Source organism: Oratosquilla oratoria, chromosome 1 (genome assembly GCF_046742065.1).
Source record: "Oratosquilla oratoria isolate Oo_2021 chromosome 1, ASM4674206v1, whole genome shotgun sequence".
Lineage (NCBI taxonomy): Eukaryota > Metazoa > Arthropoda > Malacostraca > Stomatopoda > Squillidae > Oratosquilla > Oratosquilla oratoria.
In genome coordinates this window covers 100,823,932-100,839,632 of record NC_134777.1, presented here as the reverse complement: position 1 = coordinate 100,839,632, position 15,701 = coordinate 100,823,932, and the positions used below count along the sequence as shown (strand labels likewise).

General features: G+C 38.5%; 1 protein-coding gene across 1 annotated transcript; it reads right to left on the bottom strand.

Moving 5' to 3' along the window:
* Positions 1–2,740: 2,740 nt before the first annotated feature.
* LOC143029187 (tRNA endonuclease ANKZF1-like) lies at positions 2,741–11,331 on the bottom strand. The gene is made up of 3 exons (XM_076191727.1): positions 9,642–11,331; positions 6,934–6,945; positions 2,741–2,991 (listed from the first exon to the last, which is right to left on the bottom strand). The coding sequence occupies exons 1-3, from the start codon at positions 11,329–11,331 to the stop codon at positions 2,741–2,743; spliced, it is 1,953 nt and encodes a 650-aa protein (XP_076047842.1).
* Between the last annotated feature and the right edge of the window lie 4,370 nt (positions 11,332–15,701).

The following is a 15,701-nucleotide window of genomic DNA, read 5'->3' as shown; positions in this document are numbered from 1 at the left end:
AATGGGATAGGGCACTTAAGATGACTTCGTACACAGTGGAGACTGTAAGATTGTGAGTGATGGTGTGGTATGGTAAACCGTGTTATGGTAGGTCTGGATGGTCAGGTGAAGTTGGTCTTGTGTTGTTTTTTGTATTCGTTTTGGGGTGAGGCCTTCTTTTGCTTGGCAGCGTTGTAGTAAGCATTTGTTGGATATTAATGGAGGGGCATTCATGAAAAATGAGGACACTGACGTAAACATCTAGGGAGGGGAATATGTGATTATTCTCTGCTTGAAATATAAAGTTAAGAGAGGAATTGACTTGGGAAAGCTGGACAAGTTGGGGTAATAGGTTCAGATTTTCACATTAAAGAATACGTTATCTATGTACCGTGCATAGGTTGGCGGCTGCAGATCAGTGTATTCCTTAAAGATTTTCCACTACAACGAACCCATATAATGATAGGAGAAAAGTGGTCTAAGTGTGGACCCTATCCCGACACCATCGACCTGCACTCACATTTTCTAGTAGGGCCCGTGAAATTGGGCTTCTTTAGTTCAGATCTGCAGAAGTTTACACAAAATGTCCTTAAGAATGCTAAGTGCTGGATCTCCAGGGGAATGGTAAACCTTTAGACAGATAAGATTCATGGGTTCATCAGTTGATACATTTAAAAATAAGGATTCGAGATCCAGCTAGGCTACAACACCGGAAGGGGGAGAGAGGGAAGGCTCAAGGACACCAAAGTAATCTTTGATAAATTAGAGGCTAAAGGTCGTTGGGATGATTGTATGGTTTGATCATTGTATTGTGTTGTTTGAAGGTCAGGGTCGGGGTTTGACTGATAACTGGACGGTGTTTCTTTTGATTAAGGGAACAATAGTACATGTGCTACTCATCACAATTAGCCTCAAACCTACCAAAGTCTTTCTCAACGCCTTGAGTCCTCCCGCCCTTCCAATGCCCTAGCCTCCGTGTTTGTGTGTACGCATGTATGTATTTAGTATGTATGTATGTATGTATGTTTGTATGCATGTGTGTATGTATGTATGTTTGTATGCATGTGTGTATGTATGTATGTATGTATGTATGCATGTATGCATGCATGTATGTATGTATATATGTATGTATATATGTATGTATATATGCATGTATGTATTTATGTATATATGCACGCATGTATGTAGGCATGTATATGTAAACAAAATCCAAGGACAGTGGCAATATCTTTTCCCGTAAGGCATTGAATGGTGAATAGAATGCCTTTGTGTCTCCGTCGTCAGAAGAGGGCGGAGTCTGAAACGACGAATTGTTATCCATTATGCAACTCATGCAATTAATCCTTGAAGTCTCAACGTCTGCTCTAATGATGTTCCGTCTTCCACCAGACAATCTTATTCAGTTTGATGAAATTCAAATTTATTTAGTCTTATAAATGAGACGTCTTATATATTTTTGACTACTTCGCTATAATTACAGTTCTTCCAGTTTCTTCCAGTCAATGTAAGGGTATTTTTTCTTTTTATATTGATTTACTTCTGTATTATTTCTATGTTGAGGATATAATCCCTTTCTGAATGGGTCAGGATTTTCTTAAGAAACCCCCTTCGCTACTTTGGTACCCCTTATTGATTTTGTTATGGTTAACGCTTCTCGACTTTTTTGTGTGCAGGAATTAACCACTTCGATCCGAAGAATTTTTTTTACATATTTCGTTATAGCTAATGCCCAGACTTCGAGACACTGAACAGAACATCAGTCACAGACATAGACACTACTGTGCACACCTTCAACACACATAAAACACAGACAAGAAATATATTCCCAACTGAGGGCAGGACTATAGTGAAGGATTTGCAGTCGACTCTTCCAAGAAGTGACGCAATCAAAAGATTTTGTTCAAGTTAAAACATCTGAGAGGGAGACCCCTTGCTGTGTGGGTCGAGGCCGTATAAAACCCTTCGCTGCATGGTGTCATACTCAATAAATATTCTCCCGCCGAGAGCCACGCGACAGCAATCAGTTGAGAACAGGACCGACTCTGTGAAGATGATCTTATTCTTGTGACCGCTAAACCGTCACAAGAAGGCCTTGCCACCCTTTCAGAAGGCACGAATCCCTAGGAGCAGCTTCGGTTACCCGGGGGCAAGTACCACAAACCTTACCCAAAGGTAGACTTTCAGATTTTTTTTTTTTTCATTTTTTTTTTTTTTTTTTTTTGTTCACCAAGAGGTGATTCTCCGGCGATCATTCTTCTTCTTCTCCCATTAGCTGGAGAGGTAGGGAGCAACACTGGACCCACCACAAATTACACGTGTCCGACATACTCCAAACTCATCACCTCGTCACCCTGGTCCACCAATCCATCTGTTTTGTGAACACAACTACCACTATTAAATCCCTCCTCCCTCGCACCGACAACACAACCGAAATCCAATCAATCCAAATCTGAACAGGTAACAAACCCACAATCACAATAGTTGACATTTCCATCTCCCCGCAATCATCCCCAACAGTTCCCAGCAACTTCAGGCCTAACCTCGACCAACTCACCATCATCCCCACGGGTGGTGGCATCAAAGCCAAGTTGTCGGCCTGGTATGTCAACAACTCCGACACGAACATAGAATTTGATCTGCAGGCACATCTTGACACACTAACTAACCACCATGAACAACATCCATAATCACATACATATCACCATCAAGTCCTCTACACCTCTTCCTCTCCTGACATCACCTGTTCCCATGTTTAATCCCCTCATCTTGGAGAGTGGTCAGAGTCCTTGGATTCGACCACCTTACAATCATTATCACCACTAAAAAACGATACATCACAGTTGGCCACAGAAACACATGCATTAATTACAAAAGAAAAAGCAAACTGAGAAGCTTTCACTGGAGATGCAGAACAAGATTTCGAGACAATAAGCAATACATCAATCACAGACATAGACATTGCTGTGCACACCTTCAACACAACCATATAAAATGCAAACAAAAATATATCTCCTGAGGCAAGAGAAAATCACAAAAACAAATTTCACACCAGAAATTCAAGATCTCATCAAACACTACATCACATTCAAACACGTGACCCCACATATAAGAGACTACAAAGGATTACAAAGGCGAAGCATGCCGACAGGAGACCTTTTGGTCCATATCTAGGTCGGATGCGAAAAAAATCATAATAATAATAAAATAATAAATAAAAACTATAATAATGTAAATAACAAATAAAATACATAAATAAATGCATAGGTATAGTTAAATAATAAACAAACAGGTAAATAGTAAATAATAATAAATTGACATATAACTAATAATAAATGAAAATCAGAGAGACAAAAAATAATAATATAAAATAAATTATAATCATTACAGCATCTTGCTTAGGTGTTTTATCTAAATGATTCTTAAAGCTTCGAACTGAACCACATTGCACTACCTGTGCAGGAAGTTTATTCCATTCATTAAATACACGGTTGGCAAAGTTGTTTCTACCTACTTCGAAATTGAATCTAATTCCGGACAGTTTGAGACCATTGTTTCTTGTCTGATTCTCATTCAATGTGAAAATTTGGTCACTTTTGATGTTGTCAATTTCCTTTAAAATCTTAAAGACCTGTATCAAGTCACCTCTGAGTCTACGCTTTTTTTGGGGTGGAAAACAGATTCATATGTTTTAGTCGATTTTCGTATGATTTATTTTTGATATTTGGAATCAGTTTTGTGGCTCGCCGTTGTACTTTTTCCAGTCTGTCAATGTCTTTAACGAGATTCGGTGACCATACGGAAACAGCATATTCCAAATGTGGACGAACTAACGATTTATATAGCTTGTTAATGAGTGATGGACTTTTGAAATCCAAAGATCGCGCAATCAGTCCTACAATCTTATTTGCTTTCTCAGAGGCTGAAATACACTGCTTGGATGATTTGAGGTCGTTACTGATAATTACGCCGAGATCTTTTTCACTATCCACTTTTGTTAACGAATTTCCAAATAACTTGTAATCGTACTTACTGTTATTTTTACCTATGTGCATTACCTTGCATTTACTTGTGTTAAATTTCATTAGCCACTTTTCAGACAATTGCTGTAATTGATCTAAATCTTCTTGAATATCTAATTGGTTTGAGTGATCATTTGCCACTCCGCACAGTTTTGTATCATCAGCAAATTTGGAAATAGTGGATTTTAGTCCATGGTCTATATCATTTATATATACTATGAATAGAAGTGGCCCAAGACTGAGGAACTCCACTTGTAACATTTTTCCATCTAGAAGTTTGTCCATTTAAAACAACTCTCTGTTTTCGACCATTCAACCAATTACTAGTCCAACCTAATAGGCTACCTCTTATTCAGTGTAAAGCTAATTTAGTAAGTAGTCTTTCTTGTGGAACGGTATCAAAAGCTTTTTGCAAAGTCTAGATATATTAATGTTTCTTTTGTTATAATTCGAAATAACTGTGTTGTAGAATTCAAGTAAGTTAGTCACGCAAGAACGTTTCCGTCTGAAACCATGCTGGCTATCATTTATCAAACGGTTATTTTCTAAATGATGTTCGATAGCATCTCTGATGATAGTTTCCATTATTTTTCCTACGATTGAAGTCAAACTTATAGGCCTATAGTTATTTGGTTTCTTTTTGTCACCTTTTTTGAATATGGGAGTAACGTTAGCTAGCTTCCATTCTCTTGGGACATCTCCGGATATGATGGATTTCTTGAAAATAATTTCTAATAGAACAACAATCTCGTTTTTCATTTCCTTTAAGATTATTGGATGTCAACCGTCACCTTCTATTTTTTTCTTTTGTTATATTTACCGTAGTGAGTAAGTTTACCCTAGACTTTTCACAGGTTTCAGTTTGGAATTCACTTTGAGGTGTTTCGTTTACAAATACCGAGCTAAAATAATTGTTTAAGATATTACACATTCCTTCATTTGAATATTCAAGTTGACCGTCAGCAGATAATAGTGGACCAATGTGATTCCTAACAACCTTTTTATCTCTAATGTAACTATAGAATTCTTTGGGATTCTCTTTTGATTTATCAGCGATGTTCATTTCGTATTGTCGTTTTCTTTTTCTTATTGTCTTTTTTAAATCTCTCTGTATTGATACATAAGTTTCATAGTCATTAGATGCACCCGAGCACTTATATTTCTTATAAGCCTGTATCTTTTTAGCAATACTTTTTTCAGTTTCTTTGTCGAGCCACTTTGGGCGAGCCTGATTTGAGGGACATCTGTCCTTAAAAGGAATGTAAGTCTGAATCATCTTAGTGAGCGTATTTTGAAATATTTCCCACATCTGATCTACAGGTCTTTCGTTTAATTTTGCCTCCCAATCTGTAAGCTGAAGCTCCTGACGTAGTCCTATGAACTGAGCTTTACTGAAATCGGGTATTTTAGAAACACAAGTATCTATTCTAAAATTGTTTAGGAGTTTGAATCTAACTAAGTTGTGATCGCTATTTGCAACAGATTCACCTACTTCTACATCAGTTACTATGCTTTCGCGGCTAGTGATCACTATATCGAGTAAGTTTCCATATCTTGTGGACTCTTTTACATGCTGAATTAAGTAATTGTCACCAAGAAAATCAATCAAGCGACTACCTATATGGCCATGTTCAAGGGTCATCCAATCAATGTCAGTAAAATTGAAATCACCCATTATCAATAAATCCCGGTTGCAGAAACTAGACAGTTCTTGAAATAACAATTTGTCGTCTGCTAATGATAATGTCTTTGGCCTATATATTATCATTTTGTTTTTCATTTATACCTTGCTCCATATTATTATTTTGTCCTTCATTGACATTCAATGCCTCATTAACATTTCTCCCATCAAAATGAAAATTTTCCCCTTCACGGACATCTGGTCGATCACGGTCATCCGATCTCTTTTGTATCCTTTGTCCCACTACGTCACCGTGATTCACGCCGGCCTCCCGTCGTTCAGTGACATTATGTCCGGCATCCCTTCCTAAAATTATATTTTGTCCTCCAGTGACATTATATCCTACCGTGATATTTTTCCTCCACAATAATTACATCCCATCATGATCTTTTGTCTTCCACTGACATTACATCCTATCATGATATTTTGGCCTTCATTGACATTCTGTCCGGTATCCCTTCCTAAAATTGTATTTTGTCCTCCACTGACATTATATCCTACCGTGATATTTTCTCCTCCATTATCATTACATCCTATCGTGATATTTTGTCCTCCACTATCATTACTTCCCATCGTGATCTTTTGTCCTCCACTGTCATTACATCCCATTGTGACATTTTGTCTTATGACATTACATCCTAATGTAACATTTCGTCCTCTAGCGACATTATATCCTAAAATTATATTTTGTCCTATACTGGCACATTGTTCTACATTAATGCTATACTCTACACTGTTTTCCCAAGTACATTGTATTTCCCCTTCCCTTTGGGCTTCTACCCTAAAAAAGGGGCTAATTCATTACAGACTCCCACAATGAGGTTTGTAAGAACATCTTTGCCTCTGCGGGTAAGGTGGATCCCATCAGAAGCGTAAAGGTCATGGCTGGCGCCTAGAAAAGAGATACCAAGGATCAAGAAAGTGGTATCCCAATTGTGTGCACAACTGCGATATCCTATCATTGATCCCTATGGCTCTACTGTTCCAACACGAGCCTGTGTAGATCCTCGGGAGGATCCCACAGACTACGTGACGGCTCCCACGTTCCTTCATCTCCTGAAGGAGAACCTTGTAATTCCGAACAAGCTCCTCTGATCTCACCCTACCCAAGACCGAGAGAATACAAGGTCAACTCACGCGCATGTTGTGACGTCATCAGAAGTGGAGCCCACAGAGAAAATGGTGAAAACGTAAGTGAAAATGTTAGGTAAAAGAGAAAACGTACAGGCACCACATATTTGATGGGGGACTTACCTATTTCATGTTCTGCAACCGTTAAAATGGGGGTTTCATATTGAAAAAATATTCTTGTGGTTTATTTTTGACATATTTAATAAAGAAATTTAAAGGTTATTCTTTGTGTAGAGGGCAAACAAGTATCCAAGTCTATGAATCCATTTACCACAAACAATTATCTTTGTCTATGAAGAAAACGATTTGCCAAACTTAAAGGATATGGCATGAATTATCAATGATATATAGATGACACCATGCCACTTGTTTAAAAACAATACACATCCCTGTTTCGGTGGTACGGTTACCCAGTACCCAATATGGGCGTTTCCTTTTATCATTACTTTTTAACACTGTCTACGTTATTTCATTGTTAAATACTAATTACTCTTATTTCCATCCAATGTCAATATCCCAAGAAATAACAAAATTAGGTACAAATTTAGTATAAAACACGGTAAGTAAATATTACATTTCCGATTTGTTTACATGAAACACTGACATTTCATTTTTTGTAACAACGACCCATGTATATTACATGGTTGACGACTGAATTTTGAGTGCAACAACTTTTATTGTGTAATTATTGTATTATATTTTGATGGGTTAATATAAACAATCAGAAATTTTTAATTCAAATGTCGATATTTAACTATCAGATTCAATTTCTATCCACAAACATCATAGGGCAATGACGCTGGCTACGGAAGCTAAGCTGGAATACATTTGCTTCAAAGTGCCGACTGCATATGCAAGAATTGGTTGGATTAAAACTTTCTGTTCGTTTGCAAAACGTAATCCACTTATTTCTCACATATTCATCCTCTGGAAATCTATGGTAAGTTATTTCAGACCCTTTCACATGTGTTTTTCTGCACAATGGGACGGCATAATTATTTTAGTTACGCATAAATATTCTAAAAGAAATCGGAGACACGTTCCCGACTCCAGCCACACCTGGACTGAGGCCGGAATTTCAACGAACCCTCGGCCAGGTACTTCTAGTGACGTCACTGCGCAAACGACCTAAATACTGGTTAGCTGTTGAGTAGACCTTGTATTCTCTCGATCTTGACCCTACCTACATCGTTACTTCCCGTATGAAGAATCGTAACCGTGTTCTTCCGTCCTTGCTCCCTGATGGACTGGGTACAATCGGCGATCCCACGGCCCGGTTGACATACAAGCTTGCAACGTCGCTTAGTCTTCCGCTGCAGGATGTCGTCATAGCCTCGCACCATGGAGTCCCCCACCACCAAGAACTCCTGGTTTTCAGCCACTTCATCCTCCAGTAGAGCAAAACGATTGGCTAGAGCCAGCGGTTCCTCCACAGGACACACGTCTACCGAACGCGGGCTCGACAAACGGGACCCCACGGAGCGCCACTCGCTTACGGCAGTGACAGTAGGGGAAGAAGTGGAACGCTCTTTGGGTTGTGGGGAGGGTTCACTCTTCTCACGGAGCGCACTCCTGTGAAGACGAATTTCCTCCTCACACAACTTGAGACGGACTTCTAGGTTTACGCAACCTTCACAAGCCATTTCGCTCCTCCTTTAGCAATAAAAACGACAAAGAGAAAATACAAATCAACAACAACAACAACAAAATCAAAGCGGTCTCTAATAAACTAAATACGGGAAGCTTACTCTGCTTACCTTATACTATTTCTCCTACCTTTGGAATACAGTAACAGAAAACTGTTTTGAATTTAAATAGAACACTACACTTTATCTTATATCTGTAACTATATAGCGCTATACATATACAATTACAAAAACACAACACCTTTTTTATGTTTATTGCAGTATATGACACATTAGATAAAAATTAAAGAAATGACTGGTGTAAATATTTAATTCACATTGTTTACATGACAAAGTAGCAATAACTCAGCATCAGGAGAGTGGGCCAAAGGGATAAGATTGTTCATGGGCATCCCTTAGTTACAGGGGTTCTCAAACTTTTTCTCGTTAATTCCCCCCCTGAGTTATAAGATCATCTTCCCGAACCCCCAATAATCTGACAATGAAGAGAATGGTAATTTATTGACTAACTCATAAAAGTACAATAATTCTGCAAAGGATATTATAAAATTATTCAAATGTTAATGACTTTATTGAGAAGAACCATCACACACACACACACACACACACACCCGATTCAACTATTGGTAATCAACACTGTTAATTTAGAAACCAGCGTAGAACAGTGAGATTGAAGGAACACACACTGCTAGCACGGAATTTCATAATCCACAACTACCACTATTTAAAATACGTTTTTCGTCAGCCATCTAAGTACCCTTACAAAACTTCGTGTGAACCCCTGGGGGTTCGCGAACCCCAGTTTGAGTACCCCTGGAATTCAAGCAGATGAGGTAATTCCTGAGTTTTCTGCTAGCTTGAAGTCATACAGACAATAATTTACTTCCTTCAGTTTGACTTATTTTTGCTTTTATACTCCTTCACACAGGACACTGAGCAAAAAATGTAATCTAGGTAGTGGAATTCATCACTGGAAACACCTCTGTTGGGACATGCATTCACTCCTGTTTGCTGCTTTTTGCTGGCTCTCTTGCTGTGCTGCAAGTCGTCGTTCTGCTGCAAGTGCCCTCTTTTCTCTATCAGTCATTGATAAGAAAGTATTTCTTTGTGCTAATTCCATTTTTCTTTCTTCCTCAATTTTCTTTTTTTCCTTTTCCTTTTCCCGCTTAGCCTTTCTCTGTCCACGTTTCTTTTCTGCCTTCCGAGCTGCTTGTTCCTTTTCTTGTTCCTCACACAGAGGACTGAATATCCCTGCCTCCTTGTAGTCATATTTACTTGGGTATGTACTCATAAAACGTCTGAAGGTGTTGCGTATTTGCTTATTTGTTGTCATCTTGTATGGCAGCTCTCCCTTGTTGCTTTTAATACTTGGGTCACAACCATTTTCCATTAGATACCAGATGACGTCTTTGTGACAGGCTGTGGCAGCAATATGAAGAAGAGAAAGTTCATCTTTCCCAAAAGTAAAAGATCGGGGAATGACAGCTTCTTGACATGCCTTGATTGACTCTCTCACTTCATGACTCAAAATCCCTTCAAATTGGTCACCTTCTGAATCATGTGCATACGTGATAATAGCCTTCAAAGTATTTATATCTCCTGACCTGCATGCCGTGTAAAGTAAATTCCTCACTTCTGGCAGAGACTTGTGAGCTTTAGAATTCTCCTTAGGTAATTGTCTTTTGTTCTTATGAGGTCTTCTTTTGGATTTGTTTTTGGGAATATAACAATCCATTTCTTCCAATTGCAAGGGGCTGAACTTGTTTGTGCTCACACAGAGTCCATACTCAGAGTCTTCACTGAGAGACGAATCATCACTTCCATTGAAGGTACAAGATTCTTGATGTCTGATAACTTTCTTTTCCTTAACTTTGTTTATTTTCTTTTTTGGAGATGATGGTTTCAAGACATTTTTTCCAGTGAGGCTTTTCGCTCTACTTGCTATTTCTGACTGGAGGTCATCTTCTGTTCCATGAACTGTGATCTCTGATAATACTGTATGCACTCTCCGCACCTCCTTAAAAGTTGGTTTCTCTGTGCTGAATGGTATGGTTCTTATCCGTAAATCATCAGCCTTAAGTGGAGGGTCTGGTCCACCAAAAATGACCTTTTTATTTGTATTTGTTGCTCGAAGCATAATAATGTGGCTCTGGTTCAAATGTCCTTGCCATGATCGAAGTACTTCTTGTACATGCTGCATGAAGGACTGCTCATTATGTCTTCTAAGAGATGACCCAGCAGAATTACAATGAGTATTACCATTCTTGTTATCTTTGCTACTTTGTGATCCTCCTTGTTTAGATCTAACAGTATAGCTATGGAAAGTTTTATGTGCTAAAATCTCTTCACCTTTGATGACAGCTCCTGCAAAATGTCCCCCTCCAATCATCAAGATGGACCAATAACACTTAGAAGGCACTGCCATTGCATGTTCAATCACTTCCTCTTCACTTGACATCTCTCTGTTTTTACCAGTGAGAAGACAACGAAAGAGGGAAAATACTATCCCATCAGCGTTGACAAAGTAGATCTGAGGTTGTCTTTGAAGAACTGCAGTCCTCTGATCTTCTTCACTTATTTCTTGTGGATCCTCTTCATCAGACTCTGACTCTGAAGAACTACTGATGTTATTTAAAAACTGTTCCTCTGTAAGAATTTTTTTTCCATCCACAGAGCGTTTCAGATTGGCTCGATGAAGGTCCTGGCCATAGTGGTTGACTTGTTCTTGGCGTGATGTAAAGGTGAGGTTGCAATAAGAACATTTCATGGAAAGAGCTGATGTTGGCAAACTTTGATTAAACAGTGAGAGTCCAACGGCACAATGTTCTTCTGATGGTGTTGATGTCGATGCTCTGGAGAACTTCAATTGTTCCATAGTTCCTTTGGCCAAACGTAGTCCAATCATCAAAGGAACAATTTCTTCCTTATTCCAAATTCTCCTTTTGTCTGTCATTTCTTCTCCCCTAACAGGTCTTCTCAAGGGATCCTTTTACTTCAGAAAATGACCGAAGACTCAACATCTCGGATTTAACAATTCGGGTGCTGAATAACGTCCTCTCCACAAGCATCAATCTTTTATGACAGTAAACAATTAATATCAGTTGATGCCTTACTAACCTTTTATTCGAATTTGACACGTGTGTAATTACAATTTGTTTCAACTATCAGTACGTCATTTTGTAATACTTCAGTCTCGTGCAGAACAAATCACTCGTAAAGTGACAACATGGTAGAGACTTCTGGATGACTTTTGATATTACTGATTTGGAGGTCATTTCAAATATTATAGAAAAAGAGGAGCAAATATAATTTGATATCAAAATTATATTTTCAATGTTAAGTTTAATATACTTAAAGAACAAGGGAAGATCATCTCGACATGGACAAGAGACTGCAAGGTGTATATCAAGTGCAAGGATGAAAAAATACATCAAGTAAGTAATCTTGAACAATTAGTTGAATTTCAATAGTTCACATTCCTTAATCTTCTAACACAAACATAACCATGAACACTACAACTAACACAAAAACAAAAACAAACATAACAAAAAACTGTTCTTCATGCCATACCCTTGTCCCTAGCAATCACCTCTAATGTACATTATGCAAACATTTACATCATTTCATGAGTGCAAATATACCCGTAAATACTGCCAAAAATAACCCCAATATTTTCAAAAACTGGTTCTGCACAGACTGCTCAAAAACATTTCCCTATCATGCCATCTCAAACACAGAAATGAATTTTTTGTTTTCCGCGCCAAATCTCGCATCAAAAAACCTGGATGTACTGTATATACCGCCATTAAGAAGTATAAAGAAATAGACAAAATATCAGAAAAGGAATTTTCACAATAATACCCAAATTGACCCCGAATTAAATTTCTACTCAAAACTAACAAAGACAGCGATTACTATAGTGATACACAATTTGACACAGTATTTCGTGATATTGATGGTTTCACACTAATTCACATTAATGCAAGGAGCCTAAACGCTAATTATCAGAAAATTGACTCTTATCTCAAGTTACTCAATAAAAGCTTTGACGTTATAGTGATAAGCGAAACATGGATTGACCCAGGATGTCTAGTAAACTTCCTACAAGACTATACTCCCTACAGTGTTAATAGATAGATCCAAAAAGGCAGCGGAGTCTCTATCTTCAAAAAAAAAATCAATTTCATGCAAACTAATAAATCAATCCACTAATTCGCATGAAAACCTATTTGACTGCGTAGCTGTTGAGATTTTCAGTATATGAAAAAAAAAAGTAATAACAAGTATTTACAGAAAGCCAGGCTCAAACATCAATGAGTTCACAAATATGCTTGAAGAAATCATAATTCCATTTAGAAATGAAAACCCATATCTCTGTGGTGACTTCAACATAGATTTACTTGAGTATGAGACTCACGAACAAACGTCTTTGCCCACTCCCCCAAATGACCGTATCCATGATAGAAATCTAGAAAATACTAAAAAGGTTATCAATTGCCAGAATGCTGTAGATTTCAATTCTACTTGTATATATATATATATATATATATATATATATATATATATGTATATATGTGTGTGTGTGTGTGTGTGTGTGTGTGTGTGTGTGTGTGTCTGTGTTTACATACACGCGCACACACACGAACACACGCACACGCGCACACATACACACACATATATACCCATCGCACGCGCACACACACGCGTGCACACGCATACACACACATACACACACGCACACACACACACATACACACACAGACACACACACACACACTGAAATAATTTCAGTATCACTGCGCTGCGAGTCGTTACTCCAACACTTATTTTGTGTGTGTGTGTGTGTGTGTGTGTGTGTGTGCGCGCGTCTAAAGATCACAGCATTACACATAGATCTGTCATATATAAGCTCTGAGCTCTCTTCCGGGAGGGAAATAGCTGTCGATCACGAGTCCAACACGTGATCCAAGACCATAGTGAATCAGACACATATGTACATACAAACACACACACATATATACTGTATGTATATATATATATATATATATATATATATATATATATATATATATATATATATATATATGTATATATTCACGAAGAACTCAGTCGGAATAAAAGGAAACTTTAGAAGAATATGTAACTTCTATATTTCGGCTAATATCTGTAGCCCTCTTCCTCCTGAAGAGGGCTATAGCTATTAGCCGAAATATAGAAGTTACACATTCTTCTAAAGTTTCCTTTTATTCCGACTGTGGGTTCTTCGTGATTATTATTTACAAATGTGCAACAACATTTTGTCTTAGTGATATATATATATATATATATATATATATACATATATATATAGATATATATGTATAGATATATATACATATATATGTATATATATATGTGTGTGTGTGTGTGTGTGTGTGTGTGTGTGTGTGTGTGTGTGTGTGTGCGTAAGTAACCACTAGGAAAAGTAAACTAACGAAGCAGAGAGCTTTCGTATAATTACATCTTCAGTGCAAATACAAAAACCTAGTTTTCATCTTCCGAGATATCTTTTCACCATAAATGGTCATCTTCAAGGGTGGGGATTTACATTTCTTTTTTTAAGGGCTAAGGCATTGCCAAAAGTTTTTCCCCTAGGTGGCCACAAGTGTGTTGACACAAGGGGTGGGTGTAGGAGGAGACTCGCCAGGAGAACGCTGCCTCCATGTTATCATGAAGAGTTCAACAGGGCCGGAAGTCTCGGAGTTCTCATTACCGCCTGAAGGTCAGAGACTTCAGGACGTTGACTGCCAGGAGTCAGCTGTTTGCGACATGGCGGGAGATGCTCGAGAACTCGCTGCCGAAGTCTGTTATTTGTGAGACAATCCGTAAGGACATTAGATGTCCTGGTCATAGAAGGCATAAGTCATGAGCTTGAGGAAGCTTTGTCTGGTGGTCTTGGATCAGACTTGCATGATGACTGTAGTCACTGATGTATTCCTCGACCTAGAGAAGGTCTTCGTGTTGGCCATCATCGACTCTACTGTCAACGTAGGTACATGAGGCAAGTTTCTAGTCTGGTACCAGACTACCTCTTCGACAGAAGACTTCCAGTCCGGTTTCAGGAGCCATACGCTGGCTACCAGGCCTTCGACAACTGTAATCCCCAGGTCAGCCCCTCAATTATAAATATGGGAGACAACTGGCTACATACACATGAATGATACAATGGGATAGGGCACTTAAGATGACTTCGTACACAGTGGAGACTGTAAGATTGTGAGTGATGGTGTGGTATGGTAAACCGTGTTATGGTAGGTCTGGATGGTCAGGTGAAGTTGGTCTTGTGTTGTTTTTTGTATTCGTTTTGGGGTGAGGCCTTCTTTTGCTTGGCAGCGTTGTAGTAAGCATTTGTTGGATATTAATGGAGGGGCATTCATGAAAAATGAGGACACTGACGTAAACATCTAGGGAGGGGAATATGTGATTATTCTCTGCTTGAAATATAAAGTTAAGAGAGGAATTGACTTGGGAAAGCTGGACAAGTTGGGGTAATAGGTTCAGATTTTCACATTAAAGAATACGTTATCTATGTACCGTGCATAGGTTGGCGGCTGCAGATCAGTGTATTCCTTAAAGATTTTCCACTACAACGAACCCATATAATGATAGGAGAAAAGTGGTCTAAGTGTGGACCCTATCCCGACACCATCGACCTGCACTCACATTTTCTAGTAGGGCCCGTGAAATTGGGCTTCTTTAGTTCAGATCTGCAGAAGTTTACACAAAATGTCCTTAAGAATGCTAAGTGCTGGATCTCCAGGGGAATGGTAAGATTCATGGGTTCATCAGTTGATACATCTAAAAATAAGGATTCGACGTCCAGCTAGGCTACAACACCGGAAGAGGGAGGGAGGGAAGGCTCAAGGACACCAAAGAAATCTTTGATAAATTAGAGGCTAAAGGTCGTTGGGATGAATGTATGGTTTGATGACTGTATTGTGTTGTTTGAAGGTGAGGGTCGGGGTTTGACTGATAATTGGACGGTGCTTCTTTTGATTAAGGGAACAATAGTACATGTGCTACTCATCACAATCAGCCTCAAACCTACCAAAGTCTTTCTCAACGCCTTGAGTCCTCCCGACCTTCGAATGCCCTAGCCTCCGTGTTTGTGTGTACGCATGTATGTATGTAGTATGTATGTATGTATATATGTATGTTTGTATGCATGTGTGTATGTATGTATGTATGCATGTATGTATGTTGTAT

What these genes read in the sequence shown, in the direction of transcription:
- LOC143029187 (XM_076191727.1), bottom strand. Translation starts at nt 11,331, where the DNA reads ATGGAACAATTGAAGTTCTCCAGAGCATCGACATCAACACCATCAGAA.